General features: G+C 42.6%; 1 protein-coding gene across 6 annotated transcripts in view; it reads left to right on the forward strand.

Moving 5' to 3' along the window:
* The window catches only part of COG5 (component of oligomeric golgi complex 5), a 414,164-nt gene that overhangs the window by 13,354 nt on the left and 381,401 nt on the right, over window positions 1–19,409 (forward strand). For all 6 annotated transcript variants that reach the window (XM_073652205.1, XM_073652207.1, XM_073652206.1 and 3 more), the window contains 3 exons: window positions 4,562–4,616; window positions 4,697–4,766; window positions 8,388–8,508. In XM_073652205.1, the coding sequence (XP_073508306.1) occupies window positions 4,562–4,616; window positions 4,697–4,766; window positions 8,388–8,508 (246 nt within the window). The remainder of the gene's footprint in view (window positions 1–4,561; window positions 4,617–4,696; window positions 4,767–8,387; window positions 8,509–19,409) is intronic.

Below are 19,409 nucleotides of genomic sequence, written 5' to 3' on the forward strand. Positions count from 1 at the left end.
GACATCCTGCATGGGGCATTATATAGGGGGGGATGTGACATCCTGCATGGGGCACTATGGAGAGATGTGACATCCTGCATGGGGCTCTATGGAGAGATGTGACATCCTGCATGGGGCACTATGGAGAGATGTGACAGCCTGCATGGGGCACTATGGAGAGATGTGACATCCTGCATGGGGTATTATATAGGGGGATGTGACTTCCTGCATGGGGTATTATATAGGGGGATGTGACTTCCTGCATGGGGCATTATATAGGGGGGATGTGACTTCCTGCATGGGGTATTATATACGGGGGATGTGACATCCTGCATGGGGTATTATATAGGGGGGATGTGACAGCCTGCATGGGGCACTATGGAGAGATGTGACATCCTGCATGGGGTATTATATGGGGGGGGGGATGTGACTTCCTGCATAGGGCATTATATAGGGGGGATGTGACATCCTGCATGGGGTATTATATGAGGGGGATGTGACATCCTGCATGGGGTATTATATAGGGGGGATGTGACAGCCTGCATGGGGCACTATGGAGAGATGTGACATCCTGCATGGGGTATTATATAGGGGGGATGTGACATCCTGCATGGGGCACTATAGGGGGATGTGACATCCTGCATGGGGTATTATATGGGGAGGGGGATGTGACTTCCTGCATAGGGCATTATATAGGGGGGATGTGACATCCTGCATGGGGTATTATGTGAGGGGGATGTGACATCCTGCATGGGGTATTATATGCATGGGGTATTATATACGGGGGATGTGACATCCTGCATGGGGTATTACAGTATATAGGGGGGATGTGACTTCCTGCATGGGGCATTATAAGGGAGGGGGGGGGATGTGACATCCTGCATGGGGCATTATAAAGGAGGGTCGGGAGACATATACTAGAATACCCGATGCGTTAGAATCGGGCCACCTTCTAGTATTCTTTATAATGAGGCAGATGGAGGCACCCTGGACACCGTCTGGCCTATAATCCGGTGGTGTCTATCTTTTTAAGCGTAAAAGTGTGGTCGGCCACAGTTGTGTGCTCCTCTGAAAAGGGCAACGGTGAACAGAGGCCAGATGGTGTCCAGAGTAACTCTGCTGCCTCATTATTGTGAATGGACCTGTCGGGGGTTTCATCTGAATCGCATCATTCGGAGATTTAGATAGAAACCCCGATATAAGTGTTCAATGTAGAGCAGGATGGGGGCCATGTATCACAGGAAGGGGGAGCCATATATACTAGGATGGGGGATATTATTAGTACAGAATTGGGGGACATTACTCCTATAATAGTGTTAGCAGCGGACCCCCTCCCCATAACAGTGCATCATGACAACATTTTTTGCTTACATTTTTTTTTCTAGTTTCCTCCCCTAAAACCTAGGTGCGTCTTATGGTCCGGTGCGTCTTATAGTCCGAAAAATACGGTATCTTGGGTGATATAAAAATCTGGTTTAAGGGCATAAAAATTAAAAGTTTGAAAATTGCGAAATTTTCACCAAAAGTCTGATATTTTCACAAAAAAAACGCAAAAATTATCGGCCTAAATTTACCACTAACATAAAGTACAATGTGTTGCGAAAAAACATTGACAGAATCACTGGGATATATAGAAGCATTACAGAGTTAACACATAAAGTGACACTGGTCAGAATTGTAGAATTTGGCCTGGTCAGGAAAGTGACATCAGGCTGGAGAGTGACGGGGTTAACTAAAATGAAATAACTGAGATGTAATTGAAGTGTAGACTTTCAGGTTTAATTAAAGGGGTTGAACAAAAATATCCTGTAAAACGAATTGCAACCATTTTTCTACAAATCCTTCTCATTTCAAGGGGTCAGAAATAATTGGACACATTAACTTTACCATAAATAAAATGTTCATTTTTAATACTTTGTAGAGAATCCTTTGCAGGCAATGACTGTCTGAAATCTTTAAGCCATAGACGTCACCAAACGCTGGGTTTCCTCCTATGTGATGCTTTGCCAGACCTTTACTGCAGCTGACTTCGGATGTTGCTTGTTTGTGGGTTTTTCTGCCTTAGGTTTTGTCTTAAGCATGTGAAATGCTGCTAGATGGGGTTGAGATCTAGAGACTGACTTGGCCATTACAGAAAATTCCATTTCTTTGCCTTAATAAACTCCTGGGTTCCTTTCACAGTATGTTTTGGGTCATTGTCCATCTGTACTATGAAGCGCTGTCCAATCAACCTTGCTGCATTTGGTTGACTCTGAGCATAAAACTTAGCCCTGTACACTTCAGAATTCATCAGGTTTTTCTGTCTTCAGTCACATAATCAATAAACACTAGTGACCTTGTGCTATTGGAAACCATGCTTGCCCATGCCATCACACTGCCTCCACCATGTTTTACAGAGGATGCGGTGTGCTTTGGATCATGAGCAGTTTCAAGCCTTCTTGATACTTTCTTCTTACCATCATTCTGGTACTGTTTGATCTTAGTTTCATCTGCCCAAAGAATGTTTTTCCAGAACTGGCTTGGTTCTTTAGATGTTATTTGGCAAAGTCTAATCTGGACATTCTATTTTTAAGGCTGATAAATGGTTTGCACTTTGGTGAACCTTCTGTATTTTCTCCCATGAAGTCTTCTTTTTATGGTAGCCTTAGATACTGAAACACCTACTTCCTGGGGAGTGTTCTTCATTTGGGTGAATGTTGTGAAGGTTTTTTTTTTCACCATGGAAAGGATTCTGTGATCATCCACCACTGTTGTCTTCCATGGACGTCCAGGCCTTTTTGAGTTCCCAAGCTCATCAGTGCGCTCTTTTTTTCCAGAATAAGTAAAAATGAACAAGCAACAGCGGGCACCACCCTATAAATTAGAATAATGAGGGGTGCAATGGTAACCATGCAAAAAAGAAACTAAATGAAGAACAATTAGAGAAAGCTTGCACAGTAAAAAAAAATGCACACCCGAGACAATGTTTAGATAGAAAAAATATCATCCACCACTGTTGTCTTCCATTGACGTCCAGGCCTTTTTGAGTTCCCAAGCTCATCAGTGCTCTTTTTTTCCAGAATGTAACTGTTTATTTGGCCAGTTCTAACACTTCTGCTATCTCTTTGAAGGATTTCTTCTTTTTGTCAACCTAATTATGGTCTGTTTCTCTTCCATTGAGAGCTCCTTTGACTGCTTGTTGCGGGTTCACAGCAACAGCTTCCAAATGCCACACCTGGAATCAGCTCTAGACCTTTTACCTGTTTAATTGATCATGGGTTAATGAGGGCATAACCCATGCAGCCCATTAATGAGCTTTTGAGATAACTGTCCAATTACTTTTGTTCCCTTTTAAAAAGTGGCACCTACATATTAAAGAGCTGCAATTCCTAAACGCTTACTCCAATTGGGATGTTGACTACCCTGAAATTAAAGCTGAGAGTCTGCACTTTAAGACCATATTGATTATATAACTATATCTTTAATATGTCTTAGTAAACCGCTAAATGCCTTGTGTTTTTGTTCAGCAGTATATAATTTGATACCATTTTGGGGTCCATACTACTGTTTGAATGTTTTTTTTATTCCATTCTTTTTGTTGGGTGTGAGAAAGCAAGGTGATTGTAATTCTGTAAAAAAAAAATAACAGCATTTACTGTGCAGGATAAATAATATGATTTTGTGAAAGTTTGAGCTCTCGGCAATGCGAAATATGTTTATTTTTTATTACGTTTTTTTTTTTATTTACACAATGGGAAATGGTGAAAGACTTTTTTGAAAAGTGTTATTCTCTTCTTCTGTCTTTAAGACTGCTCTTCAGTCCCCTCGCTTTCTGCTCTCCGCGGGGATGGTGCGTTTCTCATCATTGGCAGTTTAGACCAGCGGCTTGGCTGCGCTACTGTCCAAACTGGTCACTCCGATGCGGCTGGAGGCTGATTTTACTCTGCAGCATTGGGGGTGTGCAGGGGATTTGAAGCTGTCCAGATTTATCTTACAACAATGTGCTCCTTTCTTAGGAAGCTGCCACCTCTAAACTACAGAGGTGGCTGGTAACCTAGGCAATGAGCATTAACAATCCTTCCATTCTTGAGAATGGAAAGGATTTTTACTACGAGATAAATTGCAAAGTTGCTTGTTTTTACAAGCACTTTGCAATCTTACCCATTTCAGAAGATGAGACAACACTTTTCACTTAAAAATTATTATTATTTTTTTATTAATCCCTTGAGGGGACTTAAACCTATGATGATTTGTTCACTTCTGTATTACAGTGTTTTATCATTTTAGCTATCTACCATTCAGCTCTGGCTATGGCAAGGCATCAGCATCCCGCAATCTACTCCCCCCATTGACCACTTAGTTGCCACAGTTACTATTGCTATTGACCGTATTGCCGCATTCACTATTGACTTTGCTGTCATAGTCAGTTTTTTTAGCAACGACATCTTACGTGACAAAGTGCGTACATTACAGTTTGGGAAAGGGTTAAAGCTGTCTAGTAGTGAATAGGAAAAAGTGTTTGGGATATTTTACAGCTTACTTTAAATGTTTATTAGCTTAACTCATAAATACAATTTATATTTATATTGGATTTCTCTTTTAGGTGTTCTTCAAATGATGCAGACTCGTATTGCAGCACTTCAAAGTGCCATTGATAGGTAAGTATCGTTGTCTTTTATTAATAATTAATGGACTTCCAAATATGATATATATTAAACGCTGCCTCTCTCTTTTCCAGAATCAGAACAAAGATTGTTGATCCATATAACAAAATTGTGTCCCGCACGGCACAGCTGGCACGTCTTCAAGTAAGTGCGGATTTTATTGCCCCACAATATCCTGCTGGCCTTAGAAGCAGCTGATTGACTTCACATGATGTTATTTAATTCATGATCTTTATGTATACCCAGATCCTTCTCTATTAGTGACACTCCTAATTTTATTATATAGTATCCCGGTGCGTATACATGAATTCTTATACACTGCTCAAAAAAAATAAAGGGAACACGTAAACAGCAGAATATAACTCCAAGTAAATCAAACTTCTGTGAAATCAAACTGTCCACTTAGGAAGCAACACTGATTGACAATCAATTTCACATGCTGTTGTGCAAATGGAATAGACAATAGATGGAAATTATTGGCAATTATCAAGACACCCTCAATAAAGGAGTGGTTCTGCAGGTGGGGACCACAGACCACATGCTTTCACACTCGTGGTAGCATGAGACGGGCTCTACAACCCACAGAAGTTGCTCAGGTAGTGCAGCTCATCCAGGATGGCACATCAATGCGAGCTGTGGCAAGAAGGTTTGCTGTGTCTGTCAGCGTAGTGTCCAGTGGCTGGAGGCGCTACCAGGAGACAGCCCAGTACACCAGGAGACATGGAGGGGGCCGTAGGAGGGCCACAACCCAGCAGCAGGACCGCTACCTCCGCCTTTGTGCAAGGAGGAACAGGGGAAGCAGTGCCAGAGCCCTGCAAAATGACCTCCAGCAGGTCACAAATGTGCATGTGTCTGCACAAACGGTTAGAAACCGACTCCATGAGGGTGGTATGAGGGCCCGACGTTCCGAGATGGGGGTTGTGCTCACAGCCCAACACCGTGCAGGACGCTTGGCATTTGTCACAGAACACCAGGATTGGCAAAGTCGCCACTGGCGCCCTGTGCTCTTTGCAGATGAAAGCAGGTTCCCACTGAGCACACGTGACAGACGTAACAGAGTCTGGAGACGCCGTGGAGAGTGATCTGCTGCCTGCAACTTCCTTCAGCATGACCTGTTTGGCAGTGGGTCAGTAATGGTGTGGGGTGGCATTTCTTTTGAGGGCCGCACAGCCCTACATGTGCTCGCCAGAGGTAGCCTGACTGCCATTAGGTACCGAGATGAGATCCTCAGACCCCTTATGAGACCATATGCTGGTGCTGTTGGCCCTGGGTTCCTCCTAATGCAGGACAATGCCAGACCTCATGTGGCTGGAGTGTGTCAGCAGTTCCTGCAAGATGAAGGCATTGAAGCTATGGACTGGCCCGCCCATTCCCCAGACCTGAATCCGATTGAGCACATCTGGGACATCATGTCTCGCTCCATCCACCAACGTCACGTTGCACCACAGACTGTCCAGGAGTTGGCGGATGCTTTAGTCCAGGTCTGGGAGGAGATCCCACAGGAGACCATCCGCAACCTCATCTGGAGCATGCCCAGGCGTTGTAGGGAGGTCATACAGGCACATGGAGGCCACACACAATACTGAGCCTCATCAGGAGCATCCCCAGGAGTTGTAGGGAGGTCATACAGGCACGTGGAGGCCACACACAATACTGAGCCTCATTTTGACTTGTTTTAAGGACATTACATCAAAGTTGGATCAGCCTGTAGTGTGTTTTTCCACTTTAATTTTGGGGGTGACTCCAAATCCAGGCATCCATTGGTTAATAAATTTGATTTCCATTGATGATTTTTGTGTGATTTTGTTGTCAGCACATTCAACTTTGTACAGAACAAAGTATTCAATGAGAATATTTCATTCATTCAGATCTAGGATGTGTTATTTGAGTGTTCCCTTTATTTTTTTGAGCAGTGTATTTTCCCCTAGTCCCATGGTTCTCATTTTATGTAGCAATCACGTATGTGGCACTATATATCAAATGGCTTTGAAAAGTCCAGATTTAAAAAATAAATTGTAATACGTATGTTATGTGTAGATACATTCTCTTATTAACTTGTGGGACATCACTTACATAGAAATCATTGCAGATCAACCACAGGCTAAATTAATCTTTTCTAAAGTATCCATTCAAATCAGTGGGTTTCTGTATATTGCAGGGCAAGTCCTTCCTAATGAGAGACTCTAATGTAACCACTTTGTAGGGTTGGGATCATAATGTCCTCCGATGTCACCATATTCTTTAATAGGATAGGCTATATGAAAAATAGCTCTGATCCCTGCAAAAATATATTAAAAAGAAAAGATAAACATTGCAGAATCTTCAACATATTTAGATTAAAATTGCACTTTTAAATCTGAACTTCTGAAAAAAAGCTGTCCGTTTTTTGTGTTACTCCCTGCAGAATATCTGTAACTAACTGTATTCGTTCTGAGTGTCCTCCTTATGTCTGGAGGGTAGGCTTCTACAAGTAAACTTATTATGCAAAGTGTACAAAAACAAACATGAGTATGATTATCCCATGAATGAAGACTATGCTCTAGCACTCACTAGGGGGCAGTCTGTCACTTTGTAGAATTTACAATATGACTGCCTTTAACCATTCCCACAGCATTGCCTCTCCTTGCAGTCCCTTTCTTATTTTTCTTTATTTTGCATTACTGTGTGTCATGGGGTTTTTATAGACTTATTGGTGTCGGGGGAAGCTTGACCTATAAGACCATTTTATGAATCTGTACTATAGCAGCCGTCCAGATCAGAGCAGTGTTATAGTGTCACATTATTTTAGCTCTCATGCTGATCTTACATTGTGTGCGGGAAGATGTAGGTAGCACGCTGGGTGGTACAGTTACCATGGCAACTGTACGTGCATGCATTAGGTGTTTAAGAGTTGTGACTATACAGGAGACTGTTCAGCAAGCCTAACTTCCAGAATACTCTGCCCCAAATGATTAAAGCACCACTCCAGCGGTTTTTTTATTTCAGCCCTGGAGTGGTGCCACTAATGAAAGTTCCTTTAGTGATTATACTAACTAGCCGCTCCGGTCCCGCTTTGCCATCAGGTGACTGCAACTTCTGAAATCATAAAGGTCACAAGCTCTCAGTGTAAGTCTATGAGAAGCTCATTCTGGCTTTCATAGACTTACATTGATCCGTGACCTCCGGCTCACACAGCAAACACTGTAGCGATCCAGCAGCTCACAATCAGCAGAAGACCTACCGGATCGGCGCTGGGAACAGATGAAGACGGCGGCTGGTGAGTATAAGACTGGGGGAGGGAACTTAGAGTAGTGATCTCACTCCAGCGATAAAGTAAAAAAAAAATGCTGAAGAGGTGCTTTAAAAAAATGTGGGTGTCAACTAGGTATTATAGTATTTTCAATGCGCACTGCCTCTCGACATTGTACTTTTCATACATTGTCCATGTGTACCATCTCAGGAGCCTAATGGAAAGTGAGTATAACTGGGAAGTGATTGATTATCTGTAAAACGTCAGATTGCTTACAGCAAATTTCAGAGCACAGAACGTCCTAGTTTATAGGCTGCTGACTACTTAGCTTAATCTGTTTTTTTGATGTGATGATGAGGAGAGGTCTATGCACATCACTAATTAGTCAGATTTTAGGCAGGAGAGTCCAGCATTAGGTGTATTCCTTGGCATACTAACTGTAATTGTGATTCATTGTGATTTTGCATTTTCTCTATATTGCTGACACAAGCTTTAACGTGTCTCCTATAATGTATTAAATCTCTTTTCATTTTCAGTCTGCTTGTGATTTGCTTCGGAGAATTATACGAATCTTGTATCTTAGCAAGAGACTTCAAGGTCAACTGCAGGGTGGTAGCAGAGAAATTACTAAAGCTGCTCAGAGTCTAAATGAGTTGGGTAAGTTTACTTTTTGCTTTAGTATGAAGAACATGATGAAAGATTTTTCTTTTTCAATTCTGTTACAGCACCACTTCAGCATTTAGTTGTTTTTTTTCAGCGCTGGAGTGCGGTCCCTGTCCCATCTCTTATACTCAACCTCCGGCGTCTACTTCACCTTTTTAGGTGCCGTTCCTGTCCCACGGCGCCATCTTGTGACCGTAGCTTCTGACTGGCCGGACTTCAGAAGATACATCATAAGCTCTCAATGTAAACCTATGAGAGCCAGAACAAGGCTAGAACGAGGCTCTCATAGAGATATATTGAAGAGTGACCTCTGGGTCACACCACAAAACACTGTAGCTATCCAGCAGGTCACAAACTGCTGGTGACCGACAGGAGCGGTGGTGACAACAGATGAAGACGCTGGAAGATGAGTATAAGACATTGGGCAGAGGACTTAGATTTGAAGCACTACTCGAGCGGTAAAATGAAAAAACAAACTTCTGGAGTTCTACTTTAAGTCTTATTAAAAATTGAACCTTGATGGGCCATTTAATATTTTGGAAGTTTACAGGCCCCTATTGCTACCATCATTGCTGCCGTCATAGGATTTCTCAAATCTGTTGTATACTTTCAGCTTGTAATTAGGTCTTGATTCTGAGCATCATTCAACCATGTGCGAATGAAGTGTGCAAAGCAAACCGTGAAGCCAGAGTGATTGCCAAATGTTTGCTGTGTCTGTACATGTTGCGCACTGACCGCCGGCCTGGTCTAATTCACACTTAATGAGCTGGAGGGCTTCTGAGACATAGACTGTCTGGCCTTCATGACTATTTTTGTGTTCCAGCATAACTCTGCACAAATTATTGTCAATAAAGACTTGAACCCCAATTAACACTTTTGGGAATGGAACATTGATTGCACTCCCTACCTTCAGTATCTGACTGCTTCGATGGTTTATACACTTTTCGATCTAAAAATGTTAGCTAAGTACCTTCCATTTTCTATGTGGATAGCAATAGTGGAGTTCATGTTTTCAGCAATCACAACGTGCTGACGCATAATGTGTGTATAAACATCAATATCTGACCGCAGAAATACTCCCCTGAAAACATGATCTGTTGGGGGCCATAAGGACTCGAGTTGGGGAAACACTGCTTTAAGGGATTAAAGGGGTATTTTCATGCAATTAAAATGGTATAGTTAGACAGCTTGAAAATAGTCAAGTTTGCAATTGACATTGACTTGCTTTTTCTATCTGCTGTTGTTATTCTACTATGAGAGCTTTTGTCTAACAACGATTACAGCTCATTGCCAAGGAGACCGACCACCAGAGACTGGCTGAGTATGCACTGTAGTTACAGTCCAAGCTAAGGAAAGGGAATCTGGCACCCTTTTTAGCTTTTTGAGTTAATATGGGCATACAGGTTGTATACAGCTGAAATTAGTCATATTTGTATGCCTCCTTTATGTGGCAAAGTTGAGTAAAAATCAGCTTTTATAGCTTCGACCTTCCAGGCTATGGGGGCCTATGCTGACCAGAAGATAAGACTGCTTCCGGTCTTCATTATACACGATTTCTCCTCCCCTTCTCTTCAGTGTCCCTTTGATGTCATGTGCGTGGCTGGAAATCCTGCGCATTCTGCTTGCCGTCGCTCCTCTGCACTGTTCTTTGGGCACTGTCTTCAATTTTGAGGTGTGCAGGCGTCAGAGAGTCACTGTAACTTCCGGTCGCAGAGATCTGCGCACAGTAAAGGTGAATTCCGCGCAATGCAGAACAGTGCACAGGAGCGACAGCAGGCAGAATGTGCAGGCGCGGGATTTCCGACCACGCACATGATGTCAAAGGGACACTGAAGATAAGGGGGAGGAGAAATCTTGTATAATGAAGACCGGAGGCAGTCTTATCTTCCGGGCAATCTACGCCCCATAGCCTGGAAGATCGAGCAGCCAATCCCCCCGTCCCCCCGTTTCTTATGATTGCTCATAAAAACCAGCCCTGATATGCCCTATTAACCCTCTCAGCACTATGTGTGCTGGAGCACTGTTTTACATCACTGAAGCTACTAACCTCAGCGATACAGATCTCCCCTCAAAGACATGCCCGGCAGCCATCTTACAGCCCATATTAATAACTCAAAGAGCTCAAAAAGGGGGTGACAGATTCCCTTTAACTCCTGAGATTTCAGTCACCTCTCTCCGACCCATTAATTTCCATACAGCAGTTAGACAGCTCACCTCCCCTGTCAGCTTCTGACCTGGAGCTGATGTAAAATCACCGGTTGAGATGCAGTCCATGTTTTGACACTGCTCGTTTATAGCCCACATTACCTGTTTCATCAGTTTGTGGTACTGTAGTTCTTCTGTGGAATCAAAGCTCCTTGGGTATCCTTTGCTCTGCCCCCCAAGATCACCATGTGTCCTTCCTTGAGCACTTTTGGTAGGAATTAACTACTGCATACATTGAGCATCTCACAATGACTGTTTGAAAAAGGCTCTAATGTAGTTATGTAGCCATCGCTTTTATACTCTGTCCAATCAGCTGCTCAGTTCCTTAGATTTCCTCATTATTTTTCTTCTTCCAACACATCAACTTCATTTGTTGCTTAATGTAGCTCAACCTCTGACAGGTGTCATTGTAAAGTACTTCACCTCACCAGTTAGGGATATATAATGTGTGTGTCCTGCCACAAATGGGTAATCCTACTGGTGGAATGGGTTACTCTATAACAAGCAATAAAATTAGCCATAGATAGTTGATGCCATTATTTCTAATTAGATGAAAAGCTGGCATGATAAGGGATGCCAGGAAGTGTAATAAAAGGTTATTGAGGTAAAGGTGATCCAGTCTCCTTGTTTGGGATGTTGACTACTTCTGAATGATATTTTCCATGATCTGACATGCATTTCAATTGTTGCTACTCTTAGGGCAGACTTGCACTATAACGCTCACTTATGTACAAGATTGGTCGGTTTCCTCAGAATCTGCAGTTGTTCTCTTCGCTTGAATATTGTTTCATTGTGATGTTTGTGTTTAAAGAGAACTTTTCTCTTGCTGAAAAAAATAAAGCTGAATATCTTGTAAACATGCCTGAGCTCCACTGATTGTGAAGCTCATTTCCGTTTTGCACTGCGTGACTCCATTGCAGAGATGATAACAATTTTTGCTCCTGGAATTCAGCATGTGAAATCTCTGTTCGTAGTTCAACTGGGCGTTTCTTCTGAGTATTCTTTTCTGATACACTGCTAGATCAGCTGCCGTAGTATGATTGGCAGCATCTAGGAGAGACAGATAAAGGCAAATTCTCCCAGAGAAGATTGTGAAGAAATGCCCAGTTGGAATGAAAAGCAGAGATTTCACATTCTGCACTCCAGAAAAAACGAACGTGAATATCTCTGCAATTGAGTGTCACAGCACAAAACCGAAAACGGCAGCAGAATCAGGGGAACACAGGGATTTTTACAACGTGTTTAACGCCCATTTTTTTTGAGCAAGTGACAGGTCCTCATTATCTGCGGTCAATATTATTGACTCTTCAGGATTGTGTGTAAATTGCCTTCATGTTTCGTGGAATTGAATGACTTATACATGTTTTTTTTTTTTAAGTTTTCGTGGATTACTTTTCTTTTATTGGTCTTTTAAACATCAAAACAACATATGTATTTCATTTTGAGCAAATAGTTTGGTAGGTGTAAATACTGGATTATTATATACTGCTGAGCTTTATAGACACACATTTCATAAATAATGGATTTCCATGGTGATAAGAAAGTAAAATATGTTCTCGGAGGCAGAGGCGTAGCTAGGGGTTCAGCTCAGAGGGGATAAACATCTGAGCGGGCCCCTAACTGGTAACCCTGATTACAACTATGGTGGTGACCCCTAGTAATGGGTATGGGAGAACCTCAGCAGATTACCTGACTACTATTGAAAATAAATTTCTAGTCTAAGACCAAAAATGATATTACCGCCATACAGTGACCATATAGTGGTAGATATCAGCCTTGCAAAACATATAAGAGATTACCGTACAGTTATATATGGTGACTTACAGCTGATGTTTGTTCTGATGGAGTCGTTCGCTTTTCCCGCCTTTTCCATCTGGCCCAGACCAACACATGACAACTTCTTCCAGCCAGGACTCGTCTGCAGGGATTACAACAAAGACACATATGACTTGTCACATTTCCAGCACCTGCTGTTTGGCACAATAACTGTGCTCCTCTTACTGACCCACATAGTAATATTCACCACTGTGCCCCTTACAGGGTAATAATGCCTCATTTGTGCCCTCTAGATGGTGAAATTGTCATTGCCCCCTAGAAAATATTAATGCCCTGTGCAAATGCCCTAGAAAATAGAGTGATGGACCCACAGCTCCCCTATACACAGTGTGATGGGCTCACAGCTCCCCCAAAACAGAGCATTAGCTCCCACACTGTATGATTGCCCCCACAGTAGACCCAAAACTGTATAATGGCATTCACGTTGTATAATGTCCCTCACACTTTATGAGAACCCCCCCCCCCACAGATGTCCCTACAATGTATGAAGGGCCTACCCACAATATGAAAACGGCCCACACATTAGCCACCACACTGTATAATGGCCCCCACACTAGCCACCACACTGCATAATGGCCCCTCATTAGCCCCCAGACTGTATAATGGCCCCTGCATTAGCCCCCAAACCGTATAATGTCCCCCGCATAATCCCCCAAACTGTATAATGGGCCCCCGCATTAGCCCCCAAGTTATATAATGCCTCCTGCAATAGCCCCCAGGCTATATAATGTCCCCCGCATTACCCCCTAAACTGTATAATGGCCCCCGCATTACCCCCTAAACTGTATAATGGCCCCCGCATTCCCCACTGAACTGTATAATGGCTCCCGCATTAGCCCCCAAACTGTATAATGACCGGTACAATTACAGCGATAACTCATTTATATAGCTTTTCTACATTTTGTAATTTTTGCACAAGAAAATGGCTTTTTAACGAAAATATATATTTTGTTTTTTTTGCATCAGGACCGGGTCCCAAACATGGTCACACAGCTAATGAGCTTTATAAATGTGATATCTAGCTCAAAGGAAGAGGCCTGTGAATTTCGGTCTGATCTGATCTCGGATCACAGTGCGCAGACTGGCCACGGCTCTCCTGGCCCGAGTGAGACAGCTTCATATATTTCTATGAGGCTGTCGTGCTTGGATCGGGAGACCCACGGTCAGTCTGTGCATTAGCAGTACGTGCTCAGACTGATTTGCACGGACATCTGCATGAGCCCTAAGGAGTTAAACATTGCGTCTAAGCTTTTATACCAACCAAAGGAAAAAGGGAAGCTATTCTATTGCAAAGTGTACTGTAGATCATACAGGTCAATCTCTGGCCCGTGGGCCAAATCTGGCCCGCGACGCCAGAACCACCACCTCTATGTGGTTCCATTATTCTGTATGTAGGACTAGGTGAGGCCATTATTTTATATGGAGGACTATGTGGTGCCCATAATACTGTATGGAGGACTATGTGGTGCCCATAATACTGTATGGAGGACTATGTGGTGCCATTATTCTGTATGGAGGACCATGCGGGACCCGTTATTCTGTATGAAGAACTCTATGGGGCCCATTACCCTGTATGGAAGACTGTGGGGCCCATTATTCTGTATGGAGGACTATGTGGGGCCCGTTATTCTGTATGGAGGACTATGTGGGGCCCGTTATTCTGTATGGAGGACTATGTGGGGCCCATTATTCTGTATGGAGGACCATGCAGGGAAATGTATACTGTATAGAGGACTATGTGGGGCCCATTATTCTGTATGGAGGACTATGTGGGGCCCATTATTCTGTATGGAGGACTATGTGGGGTCCATTACTCTGTATGGAGGACTATGTGGGGCCCATTATTCTGTATGGAGGACTATGTGGGGCCCATTATTCTGTATGGAGGACTATGTGGGGCCCATTATTCTGTATGGAGGACTATGTGGGGCCCATTATTCTGTATGGAGGACTATGTGGGGCCCATTATTCTGTATGGAGGACTATGTGGGGCCCATTATTCTGTATGGAGGACTATGTGGGGCCCATTATTCTGTATGGAGGACTATGTGGGGCCCATTATTCTGTATGGAGGACTATGTGGGGCCCATTATTCTGTATGGAGGACTATGTGGGGCCCATTATTCTGTATGGAGGACTATGTGGGGCCCATTATTCTGTATGGAGGACTATGTGGGGCCCATTATTCTGTATGGAGGACTATGTGGGGCCCATTATTCTGTATGGAGGACTATGTGGGGCCCATTATTCTGTATGGAGGACTATGTGGGGCCCATTATACCGTATGGAGGACTATGTGGGGCCCATTATACTGTATGGAGGACTATATGGGGCCCATTATACTGTATGGAGGACTATGTGGGCCCATTATACTGTATGAAGAACTATGCGGGGTCCGTTATTCTGCATGGCGGACTGTGGGGCCCATTATGCCGTATGGAGGACCATGCGGGGCCATGTATACTGTATAGAGGACTATGTGGGGCCATGTATACTGTATGGAGGACTATGTGGGGCCCATTATTCTGTATGGAGGACTATGTGGGGCCCATTATTCTGTATGGAGGACTATGTGGGGCCCATTATACTGTATGGAGGACTATGTGGGGCCCATTATTCTGTATGAAGGACTATATGGGGCCCATTATACTGTATGGAGGACTATGTGGGGCCCATTATACTGTGTGGAGGACTATGTGGGGCCCATTATACTGTATGGAGGACTATGTGAGGCAATTATTTTGTATGGAGGACTATGTGGGGCCCATAATACTGTATGGAGGACTATGTGGTGCCCATAATACTGTATGGAGGAATAGGTGGTGCCATTATTCTGTATAGAGGACCATGCGGGACCCGTTATTCTGTATGGAGGACTCTTTGGGGCCTATTATTCTGTATGGAAGACTGTGGGGCCCATTATTCTGTATGGAGGACTATGTGGGGCCCATTATACTGTATGGAGGACTATGTGGGGCCCATTATTCTGTATGGAGGACTATGTGGGGCCCACTATACTGTATACTGGTTGGCCCGCGACTTTGTCCAAATTTTTAATTTTTGGTCCTCTGTGTGTTTGAGTTTCACATCCTTGCTGTAGATGGAATGAGCTGACGTGATTGTGTTTGATATATTCTAGGTCACTGTGGTGTGTATTATTTGATAGATGTCATTCCTTCTCTAATTATACATCAGCACTGTGATTTTTATATCTGTCTCCAATATGTTATCCTCTGCTCTGGGACACTTTCTTTGAACTTGTTACATGGTTTGTTGCACTTATGAAAAAAAAAAAAAAAAGATTATAAATATTTAAAAATAGAATCAAAGCCGATGTATCTATAAAAAGCTGATCTAGAGATCTAGAGATCAAAGCGTTTGGGATTAGCTTAAAGGGGTATTCAGTCTCCAAGATCATATCCCAATGTGTAGTAGGCATAATAATATTAGCACATAACTCCAATTTGAATTGTATTATAGTTCTTCTGATTCGCTATGTCGCTTACCCAATGTGCAGGGCATTGCAGTAGCTTAGGTATCCATGGGCACGACCACTCATATAGTGTTAGTTAGTTGCTGGTGGTTGAAACCATGGATACGTAAGCTACTGCAATGCCTTGCACATGGGGTAAGCGAAATAATTTATCAGAAGAACTATACTACATTTCTAATTGGCGGTATCTGCTAATATTATTATTATTACACCTACTACATATTGGAATAGGATTTTGGAGATGGGAATACCCCTTTAAATATGCACCTGACCATTCTGTCATCTGCTGCACTTGTATTGTGGATGCTATGACATCCGTGGATTATTTCTACACTGATTACTTTCAAAAGAGAAGCCAATGTCTAAATTTTATTATGAAGGATGCCAGAACACTTCTCTGGGAAACTTTATGTAAATGAAAAGTGCCCGAACATCATAGCAGTGGAGATGTGACAGTTTACATAAATATCTGATTGCTAGCTGCAGTTCTGTGCCAACCAACAGCTTAAATTGCAAACACAAGGCTGGTCATTAAGAGTATTGTCCCAAATTGACCCTGTTTATATGAATATTTGCACCTATACAGTACAGACCAAAAGTTTGGACACACCTTCTCATTTAAAGATTTTTCTGTATTTTCTTGACTATGAAAATTGTACATTCACACTGAATGCATCAAAACTATGAATTAACACATGTGGAATTATATAGTTAACAAAAAAGTGTGAAACAACTGAAAATATGTCTTATATTCTTGGTTCTTCAAAGTAGCCACCTTTTCCTTTGATGACTGCTTTGCACACTCTTGGCATTATCTTGATGAGCTTCAAGAGGTAGTCACCGGAAATGGTTTTCACTTCACAGGTGTGCCCTGTCAGGTTTAATAAGTGCGATTTCTTGCCTTATAAATGGGGTTGGGACCATCAGTGGTGTTGTGCAGAAGTCTGGTGAATACACAGCTGATGGCCACTCGTTTTTCTATTCAGTAGGACTATCATTACTTTAAGAAGTGAAGGTCAGTTCGAAAAATTGGGCAAACTTTGAAAGTGTCCCCAAGTGCAGTTGCAAAAACCATCAAGCGCTACAAAGAAACTGGCTCACATGAGGACCGCCCCAGGAAATGAAGACCAAGAGTCACCTCTGCTTCTGAGGATAAGTTTATCCGAGTCACCAGCCTCAGAAATCGCAGGTTAACAGCAGCTCAGATTAGAGACCAGGTCAATGCCACACAGAGTTCTAGCAGCAGACACATCTCTACTACCACTGTTAAGAGGAGACTTTGTGCAGCAGGCCTTCATGGTAAAATAGCTGCTAGGAAACCACTGCTAAGGACAGGCAACAAGCAGAAGAGACTTGTTTGGGCTAAAGAACACAAGGAATGGACATTAGACCAGTAGAAATCTGTGCTTTGGTCTGATGAGTCCAAATTTGAGATCTTTGGTTCCAACCACCGTGTCTTTGTGCGATGCAGAAAAGGTGAACGGATGGACTCTACTGCCTGGTTCCCACCGTGAAGCATGGAGGAGGAGGTGTGATGGTGTGGGTGTGCTTTGCTGGTGGCACTGTTGGGGATTTATTCAAAATTGAAGGCATACTGAACCAGCATGGCTACCACAGCATCTTGCAGCGGCATGCTATTCCATCCGGTTTGCGTTTAGTTGGGCCATCATTTATTTTTCAACAGGACAATGACCCAAAACACACTTCCAGGCTGTGTAAGGGCTATTTGACCAAGAGGGAGAGTGATGGGGTGCTACGCCAGATGACCTGGCCTCCACAGTCACCAGACCTGAACCCAATCGAGATGGTTTGGGGTGAGTTGGACTGCAGAGTGAAGGCAAAAGGGCCAACAAGTGCTCAGCATCTCTGGGAACTCCTTCAAGAATGTTGGAAGACCATTTCCGGTGACTACCTCTTGAAGCTCATCAAGAGAATGCCAAGAGTGTGCAAAGCAGTCATCAAAGCAAAAGGTGGCTACTTTGAAGAACCTAGAATATAAGACATATTTTTAGTTGTTTCACACTTTTTTGTTAAGTATATAATTCCACATGTGTTAATTCATAGTTTTGATGCCTTCAGTGTGAATGTACAATTTTCATAGTCAAGAAAATACAGAAAAATGTTTAAATGAGGTGTGTCCAAACTTTTGGTCTGTACTGTAGATGTCCTAAAGGGGTGATGACCTCCTTCCCGAAGAGCTGTAGCTATACACTTCATATATACAGGTGCAAACAAAATTCTCAACCCCACAGAAAATTAGGTTTATTGGCAAAATTTACCAACTTTCTGCTTTTTGTAAGAAACAAAAACTGTTTAAATTCATCAACACAACTAATATACAAGTGGTTTCTCCAAATTTAACTCCAAATCCAATTCTTATTGACTCCTGCAGTGTCAGAATTTTTTTAACCATTTCATAGCAAGCATCATTAGTACTTATTAGAGGGCACTATGGCGGTTATGACCTATTGCAATTGTGATGCATAGCCAGACACCAACTTCTGGCAGCTTTCCTGAGGAATCGTAGCCTCTTTCTTCATGTGCAATGGCCAGCCATCTGCTAATATTCTTTGGTAGTCAAGAGAATGGTCCAAAAAGTTAAGAGAAGAGATCATTGCCTTGCACAAATACAGTTATATGAAAAAGTTTGGGCACCCCTATTAATCTTAAGCTTAATGTTTTATAAAATTTAGTTTGAATGCAGGTTGCACATTTTCTGTTAGTACAATAAACCTCATTTCAAGGCAGAAACATTACTGTGTCCAACAGTTATTACATATATCAAACTGAAATAGCTGTTGCAAAAACACCAATTTTTATAAAACATTAAGCTTAAGATTAATAGGGGTGCCCAAACTTTTTCATATAACTGTAACTAAAAGCATACAAAGATAGCAAAGGCATTGAATGTTCCTATAAATGCATTTGAGGTCTAAGAGGGAATGTTTCTCCTTGTAGAGACCGCCAAGCTAGTGTAAGGAGACTTATCAGCCATGCAATCCACCGCTAGGAATTTAAAGAGAACCTGTCATCATTATTTTATATCTCAAACTAAGGGCATGTATATAAAGGCACTTTTAATGCTGACTAAATCTCTATCTTAAAGAGTTGTAAATGCAATGGGTGGGCCCTGCACTTACAGTTCCCCTACCCCATCTACCTATTCCCACCCGCTGCTTGCCTCCTGTCTCTTATTGACAAGTCACTGAAACATATGGATTTATAGTTTGGTAATTGATAAAGATAAAACATGACACTTCTATTTTTAAAACTGTGGCCAAATATTTAAATGCACGTACCCACTTGATTGGTTTCCATTTACAGTGACTTGCAAAAGTATTGACCCTCCCTTGGCATTTAT

Source organism: Phyllobates terribilis, unplaced genomic scaffold (genome assembly GCF_046119375.1).
Source record: "Phyllobates terribilis strain yellow unplaced genomic scaffold, ASM4611937v1 Scaffold_11__3_contigs__length_659146591, whole genome shotgun sequence".
In the NCBI taxonomy this organism is placed as follows: domain Eukaryota; kingdom Metazoa; phylum Chordata; class Amphibia; order Anura; family Dendrobatidae; genus Phyllobates; species Phyllobates terribilis.